General features: G+C 38.0%; 2 protein-coding genes across 2 annotated transcripts in view; both read left to right on the top strand.

The window, feature by feature from the left end:
• Positions 1 to 1,699: 1,699 nt before the first annotated feature.
• nufip2 (nuclear FMR1 interacting protein 2) lies at positions 1,700 to 11,825 on the top strand. The gene is made up of 4 exons (XM_055196786.2): positions 1,700 to 1,982; positions 4,858 to 6,549; positions 7,808 to 7,840; positions 8,680 to 11,825. Exons 1-4 carry the CDS (start codon positions 1,838 to 1,840, stop codon positions 8,730 to 8,732), a joined length of 1,923 nt encoding a protein of 640 aa, XP_055052761.2. The 5' UTR covers positions 1,700 to 1,837; the 3' UTR covers positions 8,733 to 11,825.
• Positions 11,826 to 20,010: 8,185 nt separating this feature from the next.
• nlk2 (nemo-like kinase, type 2) overlaps positions 20,011 to 27,940 on the top strand; it is a 97,883-nt gene continuing 89,953 nt past the window's right edge. The window contains exon 1 of the mRNA XM_055196787.2: positions 20,011 to 21,753. Within this exon, the coding sequence (XP_055052762.1) occupies positions 21,272 to 21,753 (482 nt within the window). The 5' untranslated portion in view covers positions 20,011 to 21,271. The remainder of the gene's footprint in view (positions 21,754 to 27,940) is intronic.

A 27,940-nucleotide genomic window follows, 5' to 3' on the forward strand; every position in this document is an offset into this window, starting at 1 on the left:
TGGTAAAAACCCCACACTGATTGACCTAATCTATCTATCTATGGTGGAATTGGCCTTTAACTGACTAAATATTTTATCAGATTTACGACAAAACCAAAGATACGGATTATGAGAACAGTGCTTGTCTGCCCCCCTCTGGCTAATTTCAGAGAATGCATCTAATTTAAACTATCAAAAAGATTCTTACTGTGGTACAGGACAGAAATTCAAATAAAACTATATTGTATGACTTTAAGAAGAGACCCCTTGTTACATACAAACATTCATAGTTAATAAGGTATATGATAATATCAAATTTATTTAAAAAAAAAAGTATTAATTAATAAATCATTTAAAAATAAATAAAACTTAACCCTTGAGAATCATTAGATTTCACTGTAAAAAAAAAACTGTATTTACAAGTAATTTTAACTTAGTATTATTTATCTTAACCAGAGATTAGTTTTTATAAGTTGTAGCAACTCATCAAGATAAATAATAGTAAGTTGACATGACTTGTAAATTTGAGTTGATTAAACTTAAAAATGTAAGGCAGCAAAGAATTGTTTACACTACAGCGTATGTAAAAAAAGGGATTACAAACTGGGATACTAGCAATCTTTTATTGATAATGGTGCAAATAGGGTGCTCTGTGAATATTTAAAAGACATTAACAAATATTTCAGTCACGCAGGACCATCCCCACTAGTGTTATCAATAAGTTTACAACATTTTAGACAAATTCTTGATCAACACATATAAATACAATCAATGAAGTATTGACCAATCACTTGACTGACAATTCACCAAGTATACTTAAAAAAATGTTGTAAGAAACTAGACAGATTAAAATCCTCATTCAACCATGAGGTTTGTATTCAAACAAAAATCAAGGGTTGAGGTTTTTACTCAATTTTGAAGGACTTAATTATTGTACCTTGAAATCATGGTGGGACTTTGGTTACACATAAATTGAAAAGCGAACATGATCCCGTTTTTGATGATCTGGAAGTATTAATAAACCCAACACTACACTTTTCATGCCTGTTTCACATATATGCAGACACTGTCAGCGAGGACTCAAGGGAAAACGAATGATTAAAGTTGATCACGTCCTCATTTCTATTACCCCTGTCAGCACATCTAGGAAGAATGTACTAGAACCTGCCCCAGATCTATAATCCACTCCCACTTTAGTATAATCCAAAGTGCAAAGTTTTAGTGTTTCTCAACCAAGGGGCCGGGGGCCACTAGGGGGCCTCAACAAACTTCCAAGGGGGCCTCAAGATAAACTTGCATTAAATCATTAAATAATCTAAAACAACTAACAAATCAAGTACTTTCTTAGTGATTAGTAATTTATAAATTAATACACGTGTTTCCAGTTACTGCACTCTCTATAGTCATTTTAAGGTAAATGTTGAGCTGCGCTTCAAATATCGTTGTGGTCAGTAAAGTCAGAAAAATTCAAATCTATTGCTTCAGAGGAAGAGAGGTTTGTGCTAATCACAATCACACAATTTGATGTGATTGCATTTGTGTAGTGTAACTAACACTGCATTAGAAGCGCAAAGGGTTATGGGTTCGATCCCAGGGAACAAACAGTTAAAAACGTGTGTACCTAAGTTACAATGCACTGTAAGCCAAATGCATAATGTAATGTAAAATGTATTACTAAATTTGCGTGACTGCTTCCTGTGGCCTTGACAGGGAAGCATCCACGCCTTGTAAACGCAACACCGCCCGCCTCTCGCTGGCACCCCCAAACGCAGGCGATGATTGGGCAGCGCAAATGTATCAACTCCCCTCGTCCACCGAGCACCGGTTGAGCACATTCTGTCACCTGCGTTACCGTTAAATGGAGGAACGTCCCTGTGAAGGGGCACCGGGAGTATATATCAGTCATGGAGCAGAGAACGGCCCGGATCGACCGAACAAATCGGTAAACAATGATCAGAACCACTGTCAGTTCCAGAACGAGAAAACGCAGACGAAGAAAACAGGTTGGTGACCAGCGAGACTCGCCCGTTTCTCCTCTAAACTCATTCAAGCTGCAAATCCGCGTCGTCTTGTGTCTATTTACACGTACAGTGCTCAAGTAATGCCTAATACCAAACGTGTTTCGCTGACTCCGGTGTTTTATGTAGTTAAATTAAGCGTTAGCCTCGAAGCTAGCTAGCGTGTAGGGACATTGACCTTGTGCACCGGTCTCTCAACACACTAGTTTACAGATCACACGTTTACCTGACTTTTAACTCTTTTGGAAACGCAACTTTCAATTTGATACCTTTTAAAGACTAGGAGTATGTTCGTAGGGGATCCATAATAGCCTGTTAGCTCTGTCCCATCGCTGCCACAGCAACATGAACCGGCTCCTGTGGAATGTTCCTGCTCGTAGCTTAAGCTTGTTCTGTTATTTCCTGTCCGCCATGATGGACGGCCGAATCTCACAAACTTCGCTGCAGCTTTTTTCCTCTCACAAACAGAACACCTTTGTTGCACGGCTCGTTTATGTAGTCGGCTGTGCTAGCTTTGTTCTTAAAGTCACTAATAGCTATGTCTAGGGGTGTCTGTGCGCGGGAGCTCGAAACGGGGCCTATTGCTCTCGTGTCACCGTCTGACAGTCATGTGAGCGGGCCTGGCAGTGGCTGGACTCCCGCTCGCCACCGTTTCACTGTCGGAACTCAAAGGTGGCCAGGATAACGTTGAAAAATTATATAAGTGTACAAATACGATGAAATTTGGATACTGTAGATGTCTGTTTAATCGCGTATAACCGATGTAGATGGATGTGATCTTTTGATAAAACAGTAATGACTTGTATATTAATAAAAATAGCATTGACCATATCGCTTATTCAGAATCGCCAGTGCACGCTTATTTGCGTGTGCAACTACCCAGGACGCTTATTGTGGCCCTTCTGCTAACTCGCGTGCAAATCTCGCGTGGTTCGATATTTAGCACTGTGTCATTATAAACAATATGATTATAATGTGTACACTTTTGAGTCAATGTAAAAGAACAACACGAGTTTGGGCAAACTTTGGGTTTAGGGCCACTTGATACTGAGTTATGTCAGCAGTAACGCGGCGATTTAGCATGTAGTGGCACCACCCTAAATAGTAAACGTTTGTGTGTCCCTAAAACAGTTTACATTTAATGCACACAGTCTTTTTGCACGTTTTACAACCCCCTTCTTGAAATGTTTTTGAAGCTGCCACATTAAAATAGTTGAAATGTATAAACAATCACAGCTGCCTGCAGCTAATCATGCAAGCTGCCAACTTAGCATGCTAGCTAGCTGATGACTTGGCCGGTTTGTTCACCGAATTAAACATGCAATCGTCATTTTACATTGCCATAAAAGTAAAGGGAATAAGTGTAGTTTGACTAAATGAATAGCATTTATATCCACCGATGTCTGTGTATTATATGTTTAAGCTCGTTATCTATAACACGATGAGTGTTCTAGTAGTACCGCGCTATTTCGACGGTACGAATGTCTACTTATTGACGATTAATAATGTTCATCTGTATTAATAAGTATTTTAATATAACACAGATGCTATATAAAATGTATTTTATTTGCGTTTAAGTAATCTCCACTTTAGATGTTTCTAGATGAAGTTCACATTTCCACATAAACGAAAGCTAAAACGCATGTTAAAGGGGGTTTCAAGTACCCCTTCAACTTTAATTTTGAAACATTTTTGGCAATTTAAATGGCCTCCACCAATGCTGGGGAACTACCCAAATATGACTGAGTACTCCATGTTGACACGTCATACCTCCGGTTAAAAATAGGGCGATGTCAACCGGCCGAGGAAAGCATGGGGTACTTTTCACGCCTCATATTTTCAGCATCAAAGAACAGAGGTCGTGTAGTACCATTTATTAAACTCATCCCATTTTCCCACATTCATTATTTCGGGTATTGCATTGCCCTGCTGCCTTTCTGTCTTAACCTGCTCACATATACTGTACAAGGATATCATTTCTGCTGTGTGAATTAATTTTAGTATGTATACCAGGCTGCTGGGATGGTTTTTGTTCTAATTTCGGACTTAAATTCCCACGGGCACATTCCTTGAGCTGCCATAAATAGTTTACATGGAAATCATGAAGTCAATCAGACTGTGTTATGCATACTTGCCCAACAAAGAACATCAACATGATGGTCTAATCTTTCATTGATCCATTTAAGATACATTAAAGGGATAGATTACCCAAAAATGAACATTCTGTCATCATTTACTCACTCCCATGTTGTTACAAACCTGTATACATTTCTTTTTTCTGATGAACACGAAGAAAGATATTAACAAAGGAATACTATGGGAGTGAATGGGGCTCATGTTTGGTTTTGTTACAAATGTTCCTCAAAATGTCTTTCATTTTTGTTCATCAGAAAAAAGAGATTTTAGACCGGTTTGTGGCAGCATGGGAGTGAGTAGATGATGACATAATTTTCATTTTTGGGTGAACTATCCCTTAAATATAAACAGTTTTCAGCTCCTTTTTTTTAAGACTTTTACTACATTGCCATAGTTTTACGTTCTGTAAAGGCTGTCCAATCACAGATATTTATCAAGTTGTTATTTCAACAGAATCCTTATTAAAAGTATTGAAACCCCCACATGGTTTCTCATTGTGAGTTCCAGTCGTCTTCATGACCCTGACTTGCTTCCACTATTAAGCATACCTAGTCTAAATATTCCTTGACCATGTACAAACATTGACTAGACTTGAATTTTGCTTTCCTGGAACTTGAGATCTAATCTGGACATTTGCCAAAAATTGTTGTTTCGGTAGATCAATTAATTCAGAATTGTGGTTGGCGTTCCATTTAAATGTTTCTTTTGTCTCTTCTATGCACAGAAAATGGGAAACTAAATGGAACTCTGAAGGAGGGAGAGGTGACTCCCACATCCTTTAACCCAGACAGCTCCCTGCACCCTGCGAACGGCAATGGCGATAGACACGTGCTAGAAATCAACTTGAAACCGAAGCCCACTCGTCGGGCCTTCACCACTGAAACAACAGGGGACAGAAAAGGTAGAAACACTAGCAGAAACAGTATGGACTTCAAGTCCTCAGAGCTGAACACAGTTGAGGGCAAAAAAGAGATTTTGGCTTCGTTGAATGGTGTAGTGTCCCTCACCAGCTCTGTACTGCTTACCAACGGTTACCCCAGCAAACCTGGAGCCGACAATGATGGCAGTGGTTCAGAGAGTGGATACACTACTCCCAAGAAGCGTCGGGCACAAAGGAATGGCAAAACTGGGGACAATGTGACCGCTTCTACCCAGGGAAAAGCCATGCAGCAGGGCAGCAAACAAGGTCACGGTTCTGCGGCACCAGAGTCTGCCGACAGAGTCTCTCAGATGGAGAGTGGCAAAGCTGGTTCAAAAGCAGAAGGACATACAGCATGCCACTTAAAAGCAAGGGAACCACCCGCGTCTCCCACCACACCCCCTCCGCCAGTGACCGAACTTCAACGTAAGAACTCTGACAGCAAAGCAACTGGGAAAAAGTTTGAGGAACGGTCCAGCAAAGTTAAGGTGGCCGCATCCACCAAAGAGGACTCATGGACCTTGTTCAAGCCTCCGCCTGTTTTTCCTGTGGATAATAGTAGCGCTAAGATTGTGCCTAAGATCAGTTATGCAAGCAAAGTAAAAGAGAACCTCAACAAGACTGGCGGGGAGGCTCTCACTCCTGCTCCCCAGGTGCCTGGGAGACCACCACAGGTCCCCATGTCTGCGGTGAAAACCATCACCTCAGTTAGCTTTACCAACGGTCCCCTACCAGGGGAAGGGAATGGCTGTCCCCTACCTGGACCCCATTTCAGCTCAACGGCAAGCACCGGTCCTCTGCTGGTGTCCCCGGCTGTTCCCTCTGAGAATGTAGCATCTCCCCCTGGCGGAAGTACCGCCATTGGAAGTTCAACCACCTCTTTGACTGAGCCGAGGAAGGCCAGTCTGTTTGTTTACCCCAATATGCAACACTCTCTCCCTAGTGGCCGCCAGGCCAACCCCCCTGCTGCTCCGACAAATCAGAAGTCTCTGGGGGACATTTTTCAGAATCAATGGGGCTTGTCCTTTATCAACGAACCTAGTGTTGGTCCGGAGGGCGTGGCTTGTCGCTCAAATAGAAAGGATGGGCTGGTGGAGGTGAGCTTTCAGGGAGGCTGCCCAGCTACGGTGGCCACTCAGACCTGCAATACCTCTCAGAGACAGGATCAACCACCCTTCCCCAAGGCTCACGAGCCAGAAAAACGGACTAACGCTCAGAATCTGAGTAAAGGCGTGAACGTCGGCGCCGCTGTGGCAAGCGGATCCGTATCCGAGACCTCTGTCCATAACCTGGAAGCCCAGAAAGATGAGACGGGGATTCATGGTGCAATAGTGTTTTGTTCTTCCTCTAAGGACGTTTGTGCCGAGCTGCCTCCCACCTCCCCGGCTACACCTAAGGTGGCTTTGGCCAAGGACCAGGGCCAAACTAAGGGCTTTGACAGGAGGTCTAGTTGGGGGTCGTTTGATCTAAAAGCTGCTGTAATTTATCACACTAAAGGTAAATTGCTATTACTAGCATCATGAATGTCAGTCTTTTAGTATATGTTTTTTTTTAGGTGCATACTTTATAGTGCAAGTACAAAAGTGTATAGAGTGAGTTGAATTAGTTTGCATCTTAAGTGTATGTTTAAAGGGATAGTTCACCCAAAAATGAAAATAATGTCATTAACGACTCACCCTCGTGTCGTTCCAAACTCGTAAGACCTCCGTTCATCTACGGAACACAGTTTAAGATGTTTTAGATTTAGTCCGAGAGCTTGTTGACCCTTCAGTGAAGGTCTACGTGCGGTGTAGTGTCCATGTTCAGAAGGGTAATGGGAACATGGTCAAGGTGGTCCGTGTGACATCATTGGGTAGGTTGGAGTGTGTTGAAGCATCGAAAATACATTTTGGTCCAAAAATAAAAAAATTACGGCTTTATTCAGCATTGTCTTTTCTTCCACGTCTGTTGTGAAGCGCATGCGCGAGACTAAAGTCGCGTGACTGCAGTGACGCGGATGACGTGTTATCCTCAAACATGTTTTCAACGTTTTTTTTTTTTCCAACTTATAGCGGGCGTCTACCTCAGGCTGTAAACAATGCCCGGGCGCACAAAAAAAACTGCTGGGGCGCACCAGATAACACGTCAGCTGCGTTGTACGTCATCCGCGTCACTGCAATCACGTGACTTTAGTCTTGCGCATGCGCTTCACAACAGATGCGGAAGAGAAGACAATGCTAAATAAATTCGTAATTTTTGTTATTTTTGACCAAAATGTATTTTTGATGCTTCAACACATTCTAACTGACCCACTGATGTCACAGGGACTACTTTGATGATGTTTTTGTTGCCTTTCTGAGCTTGGACAGTGTACCGTGCGTGGATTTTCGGTGGGGGGTCAACAAGCTCTCGGACTAAATGTAAAACATCTTAAACTGTGTTCTCAAGATGATGTTTTGCAGTTTGGAACAACACGAGGCTGAGTCATTAATGACATTATTTTCATATTTGGGTGTACTATCCCTTTAAGTTTCCCAGCTCTCTTAAAATTGGTAACTGTGCCAAGGAAAACATTTTGGGACACAGAGGTTATGTAAATGTGATTGCTTTGTTGCTATATAAAGCCATGAAATGGCATAATTTGCATCTTTGTTTGTTTTTTATATTAAAATAGCTCAGTCCTTTAGCTGTTTCAAGTCTAATACAAATGAAAGAGAGACAGATGTTGACAACTTGTGCATTTTTACACTAAACTTTCATCTTTCTCTTTATTCAGAAATGGAATATATTTTCAGTTTGCAAAAACAAGGTAAGCTTTACCCTCTAATGTTTCTGCTGAAGTGTTTTTGAAGCAACTTGCCAGCAAGTAGGGATGCATAACGATTAATCGCGATTAATCACATACAAAATAAAAGTAATTTTTTGCATATTATATGTGTGTGTGTGAACTGTGTATAATAATTATGTATATATAAATATGCACACATGCATGTATAATTTTAAGAAAAATATATTTTTATATTAAGTATTTAGGGCTGGGAAAAGATTAATCGCATTAAAAATAGAAGTGATTTTTGGCATAATATATGAGTGTGTGCTGTGTGTAATTATTACGTACATAAAAATACACACACATTCATGTATGTATTTTAGAAACATTTACATGTGTGTGTATATATGTATTGATATTTTTATATATTCTATATTATATATAAATAAAAAAAATCTGACATGAATATATGTATGTGTGTGTGGTTAAATATACACAATAATTACACACAGTGCACACACATAAATTATGCAAAAAAAAATTTATTTTGTATGTGATTAATCGCGATTAATCTTTTCCTAGCCCTAATATATAACATAAATTATACATAAATATACAAAAGTATATGTACATGTAAATTATTTTTTAAATATATACATGCATGTGTGTGCATTTTTCTATACAAAGTTATTATACACAGTTCACACACATATATGATGCAAACAAAAACTTTTATTCTGCTATAGAATAATCGCGATTAATTGTTATGCATCCCTACGATCACAAATAAGTGCTCATGTCCCTCAACTCTTCTCATATAATTTTGTTCGTTATCTTTTAAATTACACCTAAATTTCCATTGTTCCCTTTTTCCATAGATCCAAATCGAATAGTCCTCTACAGAGAGTCATGGGATGGACCTGCTCAGTGAAGCTGCGTCTGGACACTATATCCCAGCTGAACTCTGCTGCAAAAGATGTGCTTGGGGAACATGGCTGCACATCTTAAATGGGAACTAATCTTAAGATGGTTTAGAAAGGACCTTGTTACCAGAAAGCAGCCAAGGCTAGAGGAAACCGAAAGACGATGCTTGAGAAAACGGGTTAGCTGATTTTAGTGTATTAGAATGGAAGAAACGGAGAACTCGGTCTAGTGCATATGTTGCTGAAGACAATTCAAACGACTTTGGGGACATAAAACCCACACGTCAAACACTCATGATAACTCTGTCATGGCATTTGTTTGGACAGAAGCTACTCCTTTAAGTACTCATGGACCTAAAGAGAGCCGTCTTCATCTCCAGCCTCCTGGGGAAGAGGATGTTACCATGCCACCTCTTGAATTCAAAGAACGTAGACTTAAAGTGGTCTCGTGGGCATACGTTGATTTCAAAATTTAAGACCACAAGTGTTGCTACCCAATGAAACATACTGTGGCCAGAGTAACATGGCTTTTTTTGAGATTCAGGGGAATCCAGCTTCATCTGTGTCTTGGGGGGCAGGTAGTTCAAGCCTCTGGGAATAATAATTGTCTTAATTTAATTTCTTGTTAGTGAGGCATCTCTTTGTTTTCTTCATTTATTTTCATCGAAACTCCCGGGGCAAGTTTTGAGGTACACTTAAAACAGGAGACCGTACTCCCTGTCGTGTGCATGTGCAGTATGCTGCTCTGTGTGTCCTCTTAAAGTGCTATCATTCAATAGTCTTATTGTCGTCCGTTCACGCTTCTGTCGATTGATAGCCATTCACGTTTCTTGCTCATCGTGTGAGAGTGTGTAAACCGAGGGAAGAGGTCGCGCTATAATAATGTTTTTTTTTTTTTGCGTTTTAATAACAGGTAAATCACAGATGACTAAACGTTGATTTGTGCCTCATCTTACACGGTTGCTTTAGCTCCAGCGCTTATAGGTACGTCATGATATTTTATCAGAAGTGTTATAAAGCCAATTCTTGCTTTTTTTGGGATTAGTTCTCTAGACCTGCCTGTCTGTTTGGGGTTGTTTTTCCCGAATTGACTATTCCCGAATAGTAACTACTGTTTTGTCATGGAGGTGTGTCATTTCGGATTCAGAAAACCCAGAGAGCGCTTGCTGGTGAAAAATCCGTCTTTTATATTTTACTGCATAGACTAGAAGCCCCGGCGCCTATGGTTAGCTTTTTATTGAGCCCTGCAAGTCACACTAAATGGAGTTTGGTTTTTATGGTTTTTAGCTTATTGTTTAAAGCACATGAGCCTCATCAGTAAAATCGGCGTTGACAGAATTTCTGCCTGTGTTTATGTCTCAAAATGCATACTAAACTTGAGTCTATCTGTATCATTTCACAAAGTAATTGATTTATACATAAAATCAGTAGCACTTTATGTATTATGTTTTTTTTTATTGAATGTCGACATATCAATACCTGTTTGAAATTCTAGCAATTAATCATAGGCTACTAACTTTAACTTCTACCTAAGGACCGTCGGTCCACAATCTCGAATGAAAATAAACATGCAAAACGAAAAAAAAAAAAAACGGAAAAGTAAGAAAATAAAAAAGTCACTCAGGTAGAATTAGGGCAGTGTTATTCTATCTAACAAAAAGCGCACCGACAGTGTTATTGCCAAAAACGATAAGAACATCCCATGTTTGTACCAGCCGTTTTTAACCTTTAAGGGAACTGATTTAAGTTCTGACTGAAAGCCAAGCTTACATGTATTATTATTTGGCATCATTTGTTTCTGTACATGACCACAAGATACTGCCAGGTGAAATGATGCAAGTACGCAATGAAACGTTAACCACACTACGTATTTGTATGTCAATGGTTTTATTTAGCGCGTCAGTTCAGGTTTCAGCCGCGTACAGGTTTGCTTCTGTTGATAACCTGAAACGTGTCATAGTTCTTAATCAAGTTTCTCGAGATGTTTTTGATGTCTTTTCTGTATGTTGGTTTGCTGCAAAAGCTAACCGATATGTTAGGTTGTTTTTTGAAGTTCTGCTTTATCTTCTCTAATTCCATTTCCACTTAAAATCAGCGTTGTGCGATGTAGAGAAATCCTGCAATGATGAATTGCATATTTCATGGCTTTTTAGATGCACATCACTTCATGGCTTCAATTGAGTTTTTATTGTAGTCAATATTGTCTTTTAACAGCTCACGGAGCATTCTTAGTTTGTTTTTTAGGGATTTGCTTAAGGATGTAGGCATAATTTATAACCCTCATTACGTTAAGTTAATTATGAAATACCTCTGTGAACATCCATTGTCCTGATATCATTATTTTCCCCTGTAGTCATGACCTTTATTGTAAACCGAATGAATTACGCCAGGTCTTTGTTTTGAAACTAAACTCCAAAGGGTCAGATGCACATACAGAGGTTCTATGCAGAGAAGGCAAACGGAGCCAAGTTTATGATTTTGGGGGGTTGCACATTAGCTTAATTTACTCGATTCAAATAAGCACTTATTACCCCACAAATTCTGTAATTGCAATATAAATTATTTACATAAAAAATTATCTTCAGCTGCCCTTATTTAGTGTTTAAAGCAATGAAACACGTACAGGTGGGAGATGGGTACAGATGTACTTGATGGGTTTGATTGCAAAATCTGTACCGAGAAAATGAATCTGTGTTGGCATATTCGAATATCACGTGTGAATGAGTTTTCTTGTCCTGTCCCTACAACTCAACCGGTTCGGCGTGTGGATGCATTATGTGTTTGTTGGTGTGCAAGCATGTGTATTTGTCTTCATCCATACGCTCGATTATATGCAAAGTTAATATTGCAAACTGTTTAAGTTCAGGGTGCCTGTGTTAAGCGATATATTCAATGGAATCACATCAGAACATGAAAAAAACCTCGCTTTTTCTTTCTTCCTCCCCAGCAATCTTCAGTTGTGCCATGTTTTGACTGTTAAAATTTTGAATTAATATTACATTTTTATGTTGCGCTCTCTGAATTTCCTAGTGGACACGAAGAGGGTGTTGCATTTTTGTCTCAAAAATCTTTGTCACTGCTAATAAACTTGTTGAAAAAGGTCCCGTTTCTTCCATTTCTTCCTCATTTTTTTAAGCACACTAAAAACAGACTGAACTTGCACCGTATGCAAATGTATGGATTTACAGCAGCCTGTACCCGTCTTTATGGCATTAGGACAGACAGATGGAACCTGTGTTTTCCCAGGGAAAGCCCCAGTTCCCCTCCAGCATCTCCGAATTTGGATTGGAGTAGAGGTGACTCAAGTGTGCAGAATGCTGGAGGATAAGCTGGATTTGTATCAGCTTTTGTTCTGGGAACCTGGTTTATTTTTTTAATTATTGCCTAGTTATTCACACCTTTATTGTATGTTTTTGTTTTTCGCTGTCTTTCAATCTGGACACATGTTATAATAATAAAGATTATAAATGCTATAATGTACTATATTCTAATCTAAATTTAACAGCTTTATATTGAATGTTGTGCATAATCGATTTTAATGACTCATAAATCCACCTCTGTTAAGTGCACCACTAGGTGTCGCTGTTGTTTTTCCATAAAGAGGCATGTACAATAGTTACACACTACAACTTTAATCTAAAGTATGAACTTATTTACATTTGGGAGACACTTTAATCCAAAGTAATTAACAGTACATTCAAGTAGGTATACAATTTATCCGTATGTTTTTAATATCTTTTTAAGCTGTGAAAGCAAAGCTCGACCACTTGAGCTTTAGTTATGTTAACGATATTTCATCACTGTAATAGTTAACATATTATTGAGTTACGTATTATTGACATTAAATACACTATCAAAAAACAGTTCCTTGCTGTCACTGGGGCGGTAGCCTTTCAAAAAGTACATCAGTTTGCACCTGAAGAGTTTATATTATTACTTCAGAGGTACATATTGATACAAAATGTATACACATCTGTACCAAAATGGTACATATTTACAGTAAAAAGTGAAAAGTTGGATCAACTTTACTATAGTAAGTTTGTAGGTTGTTAATGCAAGTGAAATTGTGTAACCAATTAGTTACATTTTTTAAGTTGATCACTCTTTACAGTGTAGTCTTTTAAATGTGTACACTGACTGTAAAATTCCATGATTTTAACTATTTAATTGCCAAGTTTATAAGTGATGTCACTGATTTGGGGAAGTAATACACAAAATGACAGATTTTTAATACAAAAAGTGATTGTGGACTGGATTTTCTTTTACCCTTTTTACAGTCTTGGGCATGTAAAAGATAAGTTAAAACATTGGCTTTGATGCATTTTTAGTTTTTGTGCAGCATTCTTTTCTCCCTCATTTATTGTTTGTGGCCATTTTTGCCCCATTGACTTCCATTATAATTTTTTGATTGCAAAGCCATGACACCATATTATCATGCATTTTTGATTCTTTGTTGTTTTTCCTTTTGCAAAGTGGTAAAATTTGTCATTTTACTGTTGATCACCATGTGGCACCATGGTATTTCTTCCTCTCAAATCAGTGACATCACTTATGAACTAGGCAATGAAAGAGTTAAAATCATGAACTTTTTGTAAACATTTGGTAGTTTTGATCAGTACTGATGTTGATTAACAGATTTATGCAAAAAATAAAAATAAAATATTAATCTGATACATTTATACAGCCTATCAGGTTAATTTAGTGGCCATTTTTGGCCACTAACAACACGAAAGGGTAGTGAATTGGAACAATGTACAAGGTTTAAGATATGTCAGTGCAAGTTGTTTTCAGTTTGGACAGCTCTTACATTTATTTTAGTTTAGGACTAGTCTAATCCATGTCTGGGAAACCACCCGTGACTGGATGAAAATGTGAATGGTATCACTAAAACATTTGAATGTTAATTAAATAACAGAGAATCTGGCCCAGAATTTTGAGATTTTTGATATAAAATCTATAATAATATATTGTAAAATTGCAAGAAAAAAATTCTTATATTCTCATCTATACTGATATTTTTCCAGTCTGTCTGATATTCTTATCATCCATATGTGGCTATAGATCAAATACATTTACATGCCTTGAAGAAAACGGCATGTTCTTGGTTTACAATGAAACACCTTAATTTTGAATGGACGCAGCCCCAGGGGTCCTGACGAATCCCAGCATGTGAAGATTTTCTAAAAGTAGATCAGCATTTTGTCCTTTCTTGTGTTTTAGTACCACAACCGACTTTCACACAAACCTACTTTCATAGCATCCGCTTTCCATATTTAGACTGTGACTGGCACGTCTATTAAAAGCAAGGTGTGTTTTCTCCAAAGTGATAGAATTGTATCAGTGATTCGGTTTCGTTCATCAGAAATGTGCCCAAGACAGGAGTTTAGAAATAGACGGCATAGAGACTGTGCGCTTTAAATAGAGCTGACTCTCAGAGCATGAGCCCACTGTCACCGAGTCTCTTTGTAGGATCTATTCATTGCTTCTGTGGGTAAACCCGAGCAGATACGGCTGTCCTTCTCTCTGACACCGGCTACGCATCAACAATGCCTCAGTCTCTCGCCAGTATAACACTTTACAGTCTTAGTCACTGTGTACACAGAACTGCTATGGAACCAGCAGCTGTGAGACAAGCACACAGCGCTTCGGATTGAAAGCCTGAAGGCTTTCTGTGTCTGTAGCTCCATGAACAGTGACATTTTTCATTACACAACCTGATTTTGCAATTAAAACTTGCACCCAGAGTATTGGATTCATTAAAACCCAACATGAATAATTTACATACACATAATTTTTATAATCGATTACTCTACTGCCATAGCTCTTATGTGGTATTTTTGCCATATGAATTTTGCTTTGTTTCGTCTGCAATTAGGGTGCAAATGTATTGCTTGGTATAAATGACACTAAACTATCTGTTCTACATAGTGACACTTTTATGCATTTGGTAGACGCTTTTAAACATCTTACACTGCATTACAGGGTACGCATTTGTTCCCTGGGTTTAAACCCATGTAATTTTGTGTTGCAAATGCAATACTTTTTCACTGAGCTATACAGGAACACTTTAACCTAACTACTTGCAATTTATTGCCTAGTATCTTAATAACTGAGCATATCGGTCATGCTATAGGTCCACCATGCACATTGTTAATATCCAGTATGTTGCACAGGGCTTTGATGTTTTTTTCCGCATGATCCGAACCATCTGTTTTCTGCTCTACTTACATACGGTGGTCTGCCTGGAGTTATTCAGCATTATATTTTTTCTGCTTCCCCTCCGCAGCGCCCCGAGCGATACTCGCTGTCAATGCCAGGGCCTAATTAGGACACGGATTCTCGGTGCATTTCCACATGCATGGATCATCTTCATTCACCAAGTCCTATATACGTCCTATGTCTTCTATATGTTAACATGTGACCCTGTCTGTGAAATCCAGGCTAAAGTTTTATAATCAAATTTTGAGGAGCATCAAAGTTTGATTTCAATCATTGATTTTCTATTGATGTCAATATTTATGACCTTACACTGCAAAAAAATGATTTTCAAGAAAAAACATCTTGGTATTTTTGTCTTGTTTTCAGTAAAAATATCTAAAAATTCTTAAACTAAGATGCTTTTTCTTGATGAGAAAAATGACCCAAGAAAATAAGTCTAGTTTTTAGACCAAAAATATCAAATTTAAGTGATTTTGTGCATAAAACAAGCAAAAAATCTTGAACAATTTTCTTAAACACTAAATTCAAGAAAATTTCAGGAAAACTGTGCTTACCCCATTGGCAGATTTTTTGCTTGTTTTAAAGGAACAGAATGTAAGAAATTTATATCAATTAATCATAAAATGGCCCTGATATGTCACTAGACATTAAGAACTCATTTTCATTTCTAATACTTATATCACTCACAACAGTGGTCCGGCCAGCATATTGTCATTTAAAAAGTGGAGTTGCAGCCCTCAACTGATGTTAATGTTGTCATGTTGTGTATTGGCCACCAGTTGTGTGATTGCAGTACCAATTTTGGCCACAATCAAACATACTGTTTCTTTAAAGGTGCAGTGTGTAATTTTTAGAAGGATCCCTTGAAAGAAATGCAAAATAATATACCAAACTATATTATCAGTGGTCTATATTACCTTTTAAAATGAACCATTATGTTTTTATAACCTTAGAATTACACGGTTTTATCTACATACACCGAGGGTCCCCTTCCATGGAAGTCGCCATTTTGTGCCGCCATGTTTCGACAGAAGCCCTTAACGGACAAACCTTTTTACTAAGTTGTCTTCGACAATGAAATAATTGTCCGGTGGTGGCTATCGTAGCTTCTTTATGAATTTCAAAAGCGAGGGTTGGGCAGTGGACTGAGCCGTTGGTTGCAATTCACAACCTAACCACTAGATGCCGCTAAAATTTACACACTGCACCTTTAAGCACTAATTTACTTAAAGTTTATATTTTCTGTCTTAAATCTAAACTTATTTTCCTATTTCATTTTGCTCATCAAGAAAATACGGCTTAATTTAAGAATTTTTAGATATTTTTACTGAAAACAAAACAAAAGTACTAAGTAAGAAAGTAAATTTTTGCAGTGTACTCAATCAATATTAAACATATCAAGGTTATATTTTCAAAATAATGCTCCAGTTAGGATGATTTTATAGAAATAACTTTAGCTTGCTTTTTTCATTCTTTCTTTCACATACTGTATGCGATTTGTGTCCGAGACGTCCATCAAACTGAATGAAGAATGAAAATGCATTGAATTATTGATTGTGTTCTGATGTATGTTGCAGCAAATAATATTGATAGCATCCTTGACCACTGTGCTTATATGTGTTTGGGAGAAGATTGACAATCTACCCAAAGTACAATGGAAAATTGCTTTATCTTTCTTGATGCTGTTTGTTGTATCATTTTAGAGATCCACACACTTGAGTGTACTCACGAAAGACATATTCTTGGCATCCACAACATCAAACAGATATGCTATGCTTACGAAATGTCCAGAATGGGTTATATTGATTCAGAGCATCTCAGACACAAAAGCAAGTGTTCTGCATACCACTTCAAGAGACTGAAAAGCAATTAAACACGATGTGTACATAATAAGGTTAATATAAACCACAACAAAAACACATGCTTTTATAAAAACATGTAATAGATGTCCTTGTTATAAACATTATTTGTATTCTACAAATAATAGCGAATATTACAGTTTTAGAGCAGTTCATAAAATAAAGTGTGTATATTAAATAAACATCTAATCATATAAGATGTTTATAATAAAAAATGTTGAAAGTTAGATTTCTATTTGTACTGGGGGTCCCTGGAAATGTAAGTCTGAAAGCACTATAGACTCTATAGGTACATAATTCATATTTGATCAGGACCCCACAGTGAGAGTCAAATGTAAGCCACTTTAGATTTTCACAGCATCCTATATAGAAAGTGGTCAATATCTCTCCTGCCGCTATGAGAAAATGATTCTTATCTTCCTCCTCCATTAATAACCTGGCAACCTAAATATTTCAGGCTGAGATCCTCTTTCAATAGTAGGCTACATCGCTACGTTAATCTTGGTTTTCAGTGCGAAAAGTGCAATAGAAATCTATAAGGATTTTTTTTCTGTGAAAGATTTATATGTGAAGACTGGACACCTCTTACATCACTGCACCCTGTAACAGATTTGACTTGATGTTAGTAACGGCAACGGCATGCAGCCTAAACATTTGCTGTAGTAGTGAGCGGGGCACAAACTAACATATATATTTATACAGAGCTGAGCAATCTGGGCTTTTGGTCTTTTTTATTGGTGTCGTGATGAGATGTATAATCATAGTGGAAATATTTCTGCTCTGTGTACAAGTGCAAATTTATCACAGTAATCTCATCTGAAGAGATGCTACATCATTGTGGATAAAGCATTGCCATTATTGATCGAGATGATGCAGTGTTTGATTTTCAAATGTTTAGTTAGGCCTGACTAAAAATTCTTGGGAATATCTTTTTATACGAAAGCAAGCTTCCTCTTTCTGTCCATACATACAGGCAGTCGGAATGTGGAGCATCCAAAGGAACTAGGCCTGCACTTAAAGGAGGACAACGGTTTATTTTGGACTTGGACAAGAGATTAATTATTCAGTTTAAAATAGTTCCAGTAGTTAATTAGAAACATACACTGTCATTCATTCTGGAAGTTTCTCTGACTAAAGCCCTAAAGCTGCAGTGGTTAAATTCCAGGAAATTGCAGCATTTACATACAGAATTTGCCAATTTGATACAATTTCCGCTTGGATAAAGAACAGTATATATATTGCAAGAATTCTTTCTTTTTTAAAGTTAATAAACAAGGTCTATAACTTTAAGTAATAATGTTAAAATTATTTAAATTGAATTTTAATTATTTGAAATTGATTTTTTTAGGGGACTCATGGCTGTGCATAAATGCATAAACAGAGCTTTAAGTTCTATCACAAATAAACATGTCACATGCATACTTCAGCACATGGCCACTGCTGTGAAAGCATGCTGAGATGATGAATTTATCCTTGTGCAAACACATAAGAGTTGAGGTCAAAGGTGTGGAATGTAAAGCTGTAGACTCTTAACAGCCACCTGATTCATTTTTCCTGTCCCATAACAACTCCACTATATATGTAACAGAATTTTTAAAATGCATGTAAAAGGTATGTAACACTGTACATTATTTACTTATGTTATTAAGAATCAGGCAACACAGAAAATTCTGCAATGTGATTTTTTTTGTCTGTTTAATTAACTCAAATGTACAAGTCATTTTAACTTACTATCACTTATCTTGACTTATCTTGACTACAGATAGATGAGTTGGATTAACTTATAAAATATAGTTGAAATAAGTCAACTTCATTTTATAAGTTGTATCAACTTCGTTATCTCATCTGGATATACATACCCGCGCGATTACAACAGCACGCCGGTGAACGAGCACCGTATCGATGGGGAAAGTCAAGATAAATAATAGAAAGTCAAAATGACTTGTAAATCCGAGTTGATTAAACAAAAAAAAAAAGTAAGGCAGCAATAGGCATGGGCCGGTAGGAGATTCTGGCGGTATGATAACTGTAAGCAAAAATACCACGGTCTTGCGGTATTGCCATTGTAACACTAAAATGTGTTATTTTCAAATGTCTGCGTATAAAAACATAAACTTTTCAACTGGACACAGTACACTTTATACATACAACGTTTATGCCAGGTAAAAATAAAGCCTTTAAATGATAATATTCTTCCAAAAATATGTAATTCAAATGTAAACATGAATTCAATTACATGAATTAATTAATTTTGTGTAAACACAGTTCATACTTTGAAAATGGTATCACAGAAAATGTTAGTGGTTTTGAAACCTTGACTCTTTAAAACCTCAGTATACCTTGAAACCGGTAACCGGCCCATGCCTATACAGCAAAGATTTTTTAAAAGTGTGTTAATAACCTTTTTTTTTGCATTTGCATTTGATAAACAATATTTGTCATGCATTAAATCCATTTCCTGTTTCTGTTCCTGCAGTTTAATTGGACACTGCGTTAACAATGCAAAGGTCATGGGTTTAATTCCTACGCAACACACATACTAATAAAATGAATGTTGAATGCATTGCAAGTTGCTTTGGATAACAGCATCTGCAAAATGCATAGGCTAATTGTAATTGTAAATCATATTTAAATGAAACGACTTTATTGTTGTTAAACATTTATTAAGGCGCGTACATAGGCTAACTGTAATCCTGACTGAATGATTATGAACAGGTTATTAAAAAATATTATTAAAAATAATTACTTATTAATTAATCACAGTGTCTTTTGAAGTGAAACATGTTTTTTTTATGTTGTGTAACTACAATATTAAAAAAAAAATTATTTTACTTTATAATGTATTTCTACTTTATCAATATAATGTACAATTTAAATAAATTTGACCCTTGTTACGCTTTTTCTACCCTTTGAAAACTGATTTGACAGCGAATCATGGCTTTCCTTTCAGACAAGGGACTTACTTCAATGGCAGGTGCTAATTGGATGGCATGTCTCGCGTAATAGCTCTGTGTAAGTGGGCCCCTTCGGTCGCCATTACGGCTCAAGGTCTCCATAAACTATCATAGGTTTTTACAGTATCTCGTAGCCATAATGGCGCTGTTACACACGCAGCAAGGGCCTGTTTATTATGGTCGGACGTCCGTTCTTTCATCTCAGCAAATGATTGGCTGCGCGTCTTCAGTCTTAAAACGTGATTGGTCCAAACGCCCTTCAATCATACGAGGAACAGACGGGTACCCAAGACGGCAGGGCTGCGCGTGTGCCTTACCAGGTCCTGGCAGCACCATCCGGCTGGGGGTGAGGACGCTGGCCGCCTGTTTTAGGAACGCTGGATGTTTTGATTTCGATTTTGTCTTCGTTATCTCAACTGGATATACATGCCCGCGCGATTAAGAGCGAAACGACAGCACGCCGGTGAACGAGCACCGTATCGATGGGGAAAATAAGTTGATAGGCTTCGGAAGAATGTTTTCCTCGTTCCAGGAAAAGGGATTGCTCAGTTGATCAGCGTGATGGGTGTATCGAGAATACAGAGGCTTCGGGGAATTTGACTTTTGGAGAGGATCTGGAGGTATCCTTCTACAGCAGCAGGGGTTTTATTTCGAGCGCGACAAAAAGCGGCAACGGAGCGCCATACTGCAAAGAAAGCTTCCCGGATCGATACCGCGTAGCAATCCGATGCGTAGAGTTTGTTACACTGGTCATTTTTGATTGAATTTGATTGAATAAATCCAGTTTCATGTTAAGCAAGTAAGCTGGCGAGCAAGAATCAAGTCGGCAACAGTGGCCTGATTAAGATTCGCGTAACTTCTGCAAACTGCATGCAGCCCTGGCGGTGGAAACGGGGCTGGATCGACCCAAAATGGCAAATATGAAGACATTTAAAAGATGAATGTTGCATCTCCTACGTAACCTGTGCTATTCACCAGTTTCCCTTTCCGTGCAAAAGAGAGGGAAATAAGCGCAAGTTTCGAGCAAAGCAAGGTGCTCCCTTATATCTCCACCATGAGGGAGATTTGAGGCCGTGTAGAAATTATTTATTATGGGGGGAGCGGGTTTTTTATCAGTCGCATTTTGATTTAATCATTTTCTTTTTACTTTTTTTGTTTTCCCTCTGCGATAGATTTATTGGTGATTTATTTGCTGGCGTAAAGCGGTTTTTTTATTCAAATAGAAATATTCTCGGAAGTAGGTCAGATCAAAGAAAGATAAGGCTGGTTGATCTTTTGTCACGTTAGTATGACACCTTTCCATACTTATCCTGATATACGCCGGACATTTATGTTTTGATTTCACTCACCGTTTGGCTAAATGGCAGCCAAATGAGAGTTTGACCATCGCCGCTTTTCCTGACAGCCTCCTTGTCCATCTCGCCGCCGTCTGATCTTGTTTGAAGTCCCATATTTTGCTTCTCGTCCATCTTTGTTTTTGTTATCCCGTCATTTTTGGGGCTGTTGAGTGAGTGAATGGCTCTGTGCGGAACCACGGCTTCCAATGCCGCGAAAATGATGGCTGCATACAACGGCGGCACCTCGGCAGTGGCAGCACATCACCCGCACCATCACCAGCAGCTACCCCATCTCCCGCCACCCGCCCACCTCCATCACCATCATCACCCGGGCCAGCATCACCTCCAACACCCCGGTTCGGCCGCCGCCGTGCACCCCGTACAGCAGCACGCTTCCACGGCTGCGGCCGCTGCTGCTGCCGCCGCGGCGGCGGTGATGCTGAACCCGAGCCAGCAGCAGCCGTACTTCCCCTCGCCCGCTCCCGGTCAAGCTCCGGGCCCGGCGGCCGCTGCAGCCCCAGCGCAAGTTCAAGCCGCCGCCGCAGCCGCTGTGAAGGCGCACCACCATCATCATCATCATCAACACTCGCATCACTTACAACCGCAGCTGGATATTGAACCGGACAGACCTATCGGATACGGAGCTTTCGGTGTTGTTTGGTGAGTAATACATTTTGAACAGACGTAACTTTTTTTACATTGAAGTTTTTGATTGGCTTATGACATCTGTTGGTGTGGAGGACTTCCACAAAGTCAGGAATGCCACAATGAAGTGTTTCACCTGTCAGACTTGTTAGGAAGAAGAGGTATTGTTTTTAGATACCCGTGTGACATCTTAAGAGGGGAATGAGGAACAGCTTTTGGCAAAGAATTATACAGTAAGATGCATGCTTAAGAGATAAGCATACTTAAATGCTCAACATTTACTTCATGTCAGTCAGAGTCTTCACGAGAGTCTATGTCACGTGTTAACTTTGGTCCATGTTAAAACGTGCAGACATTGAACCTTTAACTGAAAATTGTGAGATGTTTGGTTGACCACATAACAGGATGCAGTGGATTTTCTTCATGCATGCCTTTTCTTTTATATGTACTGTGAAATATATCTTGGAAAGACACAACAACAGAACCATTTAAAGGCACAGCTCTCTGTTTACATTGGTGAATCTCATACTTTTTGATGTCAAGGCCCCTCCACAGCCCCCCACTCACAAATTGGCTACACTGTGTGTTACAAACATAACCAAACACTAAGACATCATGTCTCGATTATTATTCATTAAGTTTTATTTTGTCTTACTTTAAATAATTTTAAGCCATCTCAAGGCCCCCTTAAAGTTTGTTTAGGCCATCTAGTGGCCCCCGGTTGGGAAACATTAGTCTCAATGCACAGATGAAGTTGAGTAATATGTGTAATGTTTAATGGAAGGCAAGACTAAGTTCTCAGAAAGAGTTTGTAATTCGGAGGAAATGCAATATCCTTTCGGCAGAATCGGCACACACCCTGCTTTCATGTAGATGGTCCAGCCGTGACATTTCCCTCAGAGGTTCATTTGAGGTGGTAGGATTGAATGTGGTTTTTGAAGAAATGCATTATGTTAAAACATGATAGATAAGTTTAATGAAAAATCTCAGAATTAAATTACTGTGCATTTTATCACTGGCTGGGTAACTATTAAGTTTACATTGATTCATTTTTGCAGACAGCTTGGCTTTAAGTTTAAAGGTGAAGAGGTAAATGCTACTATACCGTTATTATACAAAAACAATATCATTTTTTTCTTTTACTTTAACGTATAAGTTTACAGAGATCTTTTTTTTTGACAAACACAAAGTGCTTATTACATGCACTGCACACCATATATTTTGTCTCTTGTGACCCCTGTATAGACACGTGTGTTTAAAGGTGAAGAGGTAAATGTTACTATACAGTTATTATACAAAAACAATATAATTTTTTTCTTTTTCTTTAACGTATAAGTTTACAGAGATCTTTTTTTGACAAACACAAAGTGCTTATTACATGCACTGCACACCATATATTCTGTCTCTTGTGACCCCTGTATAGTCACGTGTGCATATTCACAAATAAGTCACCTGTATCTGTGCCACGAAGAGGGGCCACAAAATTAGGCAGAGCTTTGGACACCAGACACCTCTGCCTATGTAATCTTAGCCTGACCTTTCCTCAAAACCACTTCCTGTTGCCTATTGTCTGCTTTTAATCTGCTCTGTTGCCCACTGATATATTTATAGCTGTCCTCCAGAGGCCCAGTCATAGAGGAATACTCATCCAGGGTTCCCCCTTAAGAGAAGCAGGGGGGCAGAGTGATACAAGGAACACCCACCACTTGCTCACAAACCAGCCATAGATGAATATTGTTAATGCACTCTGTTGTGCCCCATTCATATATCCAAACAAATGCTCAGCTGGGAGCCGGTGGCCAAAGACATAAAGAGAGTGATATAAAAGAGGAACACAGTTAGGTTGGTCTTTGTGTTATCTATAGAGTGCCACTTTTGGATGGTGTTCTGTAGTGTAATTTGTGCCCTTTCCAGCGCGCAGCTGTGAGGGTTTAGATAAATTGCTTTTGGCCCTGCTGCAGACAGCGTGCAGGTCACATGCTTGCTTCTGTTTGATACAAATGAAGGTAGAGTTTTTTAGATTATCCCTTAAAGTACACATCAATTATAGCTTTGTTGAAATGATCTGCATTTGTAATGTTTCTTAAAGAAAAGTGAATGTGAAATAGCGTTTTGAGTCTTCAAAAGTGAAATGAAACTAATATAATTGATAGTTTATGGAAAAGGAGGATGTGTGTGATGAGCTTGTTTTCTAGTCAGCAGGCTAAATGCTGGCTATCATGATTTCTGGGAAAAAGCCATATCTGTTGCCAAGACTGGGTGATATATTAAATATTTATACATTTTGCCGATGACGTAAAATTAAGCAGCATTTTGTGATTGCTTTATTATTGTGAATTGGCACTTAATGCAGAAAGTCTTAATAATAAGATTTCTTTCTACACACAAAATGTAAAATGAACTTTGTAGTTTTTAATTTATCACTTGCATTAACTTAAGTACATATGCATACATACATGCACTGAAAGGAAAATTCTTGGCCAAAGCTGAATAAAGTGGAAAAGTGGTTGAATACAAAATAATCTTTTTTATTTTCCATTTTCTTAATTATTTGCCAATTATCTCACCATGGCACAAGTTACATTTTCAGAATGTCCTTTTTACTATATTTATTTCACATTATTTAAAGAAAAACAGCACCGTTTTTCAATATTTTTCTATGTTCTTACCTCAACATATGAATACGTACCTATCTTTTTTCAATGCATGCACTTTTAATCTTTGTACAGCGTGTTGTGAATGTGTTAGCATTTAGCCTAGCCCAGTGCTTCTCAATTATTTTCTGTCACGCCCCCCCTAGGAAGAAGTAAAAATTTCGCGCCCCCCAACTCTCCGCTGTGACTGTAAATAATAGTATAATTTGTCTAAAATGTCACATCTGCAAAACATTGTATCCTTATTAACATTAAAGAAAACACAAAAATAAAAATATCGATCAATTTACAACAAAGAATAACTTTATTAACATTGTTTTTAGTCTGTAACAAAAAAGATTTAAAATGCATCAATTTGCCTGAAAAAAAAACAATCCTTATTTAAAGTATAATATTTTTGGACCATTTGATACTGAAAAATTTAATTAAATATAATCAATAAATAATAATAAAAACTCAAGCGGCTAATCAGCGTGATTGGGGTGTAATGTCTATAAGTGACAGTGCAAAAAAATCACTTCCTGAAAAAGTATTTTCTCCGGGGTCTCGCGCGCCCCCCCCCTGGTGTCGCTTCGAGCCTCCCCTGGGGGTCCCGCCCTACTATTTGAGAAGCACTGGCCTAGCCCCATTCATTCCTATGGTTTCAAACTAAAGTTTTTTTTTGTGCCACTATACTTACTCATGCAACAGTCTTTAAATAGGGAAAACATGGTTCTAAATTCATCCCTGTTTGGAACCATAGGAATGAATGGGGCTAGGCTAAATGCTAACACATTCACGACGCACTGTACAAAGATTTAAAGTGCACGCATTGAAAAAAGATAGGTATGTATTAATTTGTCTAAGTTGAAGTAAAAACATAGTAAAATATTGAAAAACATTTAATATTTTTTTTCTTCAATAATGAAATTTTTTTAACATTCCAGCAGTCATTTTAGAGCCTTCTCTGTTCAGATAGCTATAGATAGACTTGTTAAAACTGTTCTATTTACATTTTAACCACGTAAATGAGTCTTGGCTTAACGGATTTTAATCCAATCTTCTATTCTCACGCAAAATGCAAATAACCTATTCATTACTCTGCCTTAAGAAACTTGCAACAACTAGAGGTCGACCGATTTATCGGCCGGCCGATTAATTGGCCCATTTTTGGCATATTTAAAAAAATTGGCTTTGGACGATTTTGCTGCAAAATTAGGCCGATTAATAGGCAGGCGCATCTGCGGGCACCTAAGCGTTGTTGTAGAAGTCGTGAGGCAGCGCTGTCTTTTTGCTGCAAGCAGATCGCTCCCGTGTGTGTACAGCCGTGCCTTGTTCACAAACAGCTTTAGTAAACGATGGCGGGATCGCGCGAATTAAGCAGCCAGTACAACAGCGCGATGGGCTTATGTCTCGCGGTGCACTGTCCGTGCAAAGATTAGGCTCATTTCATGTGATTAATGAGTGAAGATGATCTTTGTTTGCGTAACAGAGCAGAGACTTTCTGTCTTTAAACTGTCTCCCTGCTTTTATTACTCAAAACAAAACTGACTCGATGGCGAAAGGTCGGAAGACCAAATCATATCCACCGAGGAAATGTTTTACGTGTTGTTACAGTAACACTTTGTTTACAGTTTTGGGCTGCTCAGCCTGGATTACAACAGAATGCGTCCGATTCGCGAACTGACTCCTTTGAACAGAATCGTTTGAATGAACGGTTGAAACAACAGATCTGTCCCAACACTAAACTCACAAGACGTCACTGTCAGCACAATCAGTCACTTATAGCGCCTCAGAAATGAGAATATAAATGTGTTTAGAAAGATTTGCCCTAAATAACAGTCTCAACTAAAAAACATAGTAAATGTCTATGTTAACTTTATGATGAATAAATAATTTATCAGGTCTACCAAATAAGGATTTTATCCTACAAAGCAATAAAAGTCATGGTAAAAAACTGATCAAAGATGATGACAGTGTGTAAGGTAATATCTGTGTCTAATAAATGCATGGTGCAGAGGAGGTTGTAAAACTCTTCAGAAAGACCAGTCATAATTTTTTTAAATACTTTGACTTAAATAGTGACATTTTTACATTTAAAATATCTGCTAATGATGAGAACATTTTGATTATTATTAGGGATGGGCATTCGATTAAGTTTTCTTTGTCGATCGTCGGGAGAATTAACGATCGACTATTGATTAATCATTAATATTTTTATAATAAAATTTGTTATTTAACTTTTATACTTAAAAAATGCAATGAATACAAATATACAGCGTGTTTTTCCTCGATGAGACCTTTATTACAAGATCAACTTGTGGCAGACAGTTAAACTATGTTTCAAACATAAATGTGCGTGCATGTGCGGTGCTCTAAAGCAGCGGAACCTGCACCTGCGAGCCAGCGTTCTTAAACAGAGACCTCATTATTAGTTCCAAATAAAAAAAAAACAGATTCATGTTTAACATTAAATTAAACAAAAAACATAATACTTAGATCTGAAAGGTTTTGTCAAAATGTAACTCAAAATTATTCAAGCCAGAAGAAAGTGTAAGATATAAGCCTTCCTAACATTAGGCTATAACAAATTAGGCATTTAAGCCTCGTGAAAAATAACTAACTTTAGTAACTCGCATAAAACTTCTGCACCAGTCTACTGATTTTTTTTGAGAAATAAAAGCATGTTTTGGGGTCAGACGGGACCCGCAACCCATGGTGACTGTGAGTCCAGCCGCCGCCGAAAACAGCCGCTCCTAGGAGACTGACCGGGATGCACAGGTACCTCAGCGCTAACTTATTCCGCATACAGAGTATGTGTGAAACAGCGTGCATTTTGTGAGCCCCATTTACCATTGTATAATTATACTAACATAGTCTTTTAGTTTTTATTTGTTGTAAAACAACAGTAGACATTTACTATGGTCTCCAACTCCACAATATACCAAACCATAACCATGTTATTTGTAGTAATATTGCGGAAATACAAATCGTTTTTTATCTGCAAAAAAAAAAAAAACATTTTCACAATGATAAAATCATGGCTAATTTTCCTAAGGTAGTAATTACAAAATTATATATGTTTGAAAGACGAAGATGCGCACCTGTCAATCTATTACATAACAGAGCGAGGCCAGAGACAAACGTCCTCATAAACGGGAGTAATATGGAATAATGTATGCATCTTTGAATAACTGTAAGTATACATTACTTTTAAATATATTTTGTCATATAAAGTTTTGAGACATGGCCTAATAATGCTTTTTTCACTTTTATTGCTCATTTAGACTTATTGTGCGGGTAACAGCGTTTTTGACGCATTTACCTCAGAGATTATTTTAGCAATATTGCTTTTTTCCGGTAATAATAATACAATTTATATTTCAATCGTGTTTTATTGTCTGTTTATTCATTTCATTATGCTGTTATGTTAATGTGAGGATATTTATTTGCCATATGAAACGTGCCGTTATATGAATACTTTTGTATAATATTCAAATTATATGCGGAATAATGTGCATCTTTGAATGACTGTAGGAATACAGTTGCTTATTTTTGTCATAAAGTTT

The sequence above is a fragment of the Misgurnus anguillicaudatus genome, chromosome 24 (genome assembly GCF_027580225.2).
Source record: "Misgurnus anguillicaudatus chromosome 24, ASM2758022v2, whole genome shotgun sequence".
NCBI classification, from domain to species: domain Eukaryota; kingdom Metazoa; phylum Chordata; class Actinopteri; order Cypriniformes; family Cobitidae; genus Misgurnus; species Misgurnus anguillicaudatus.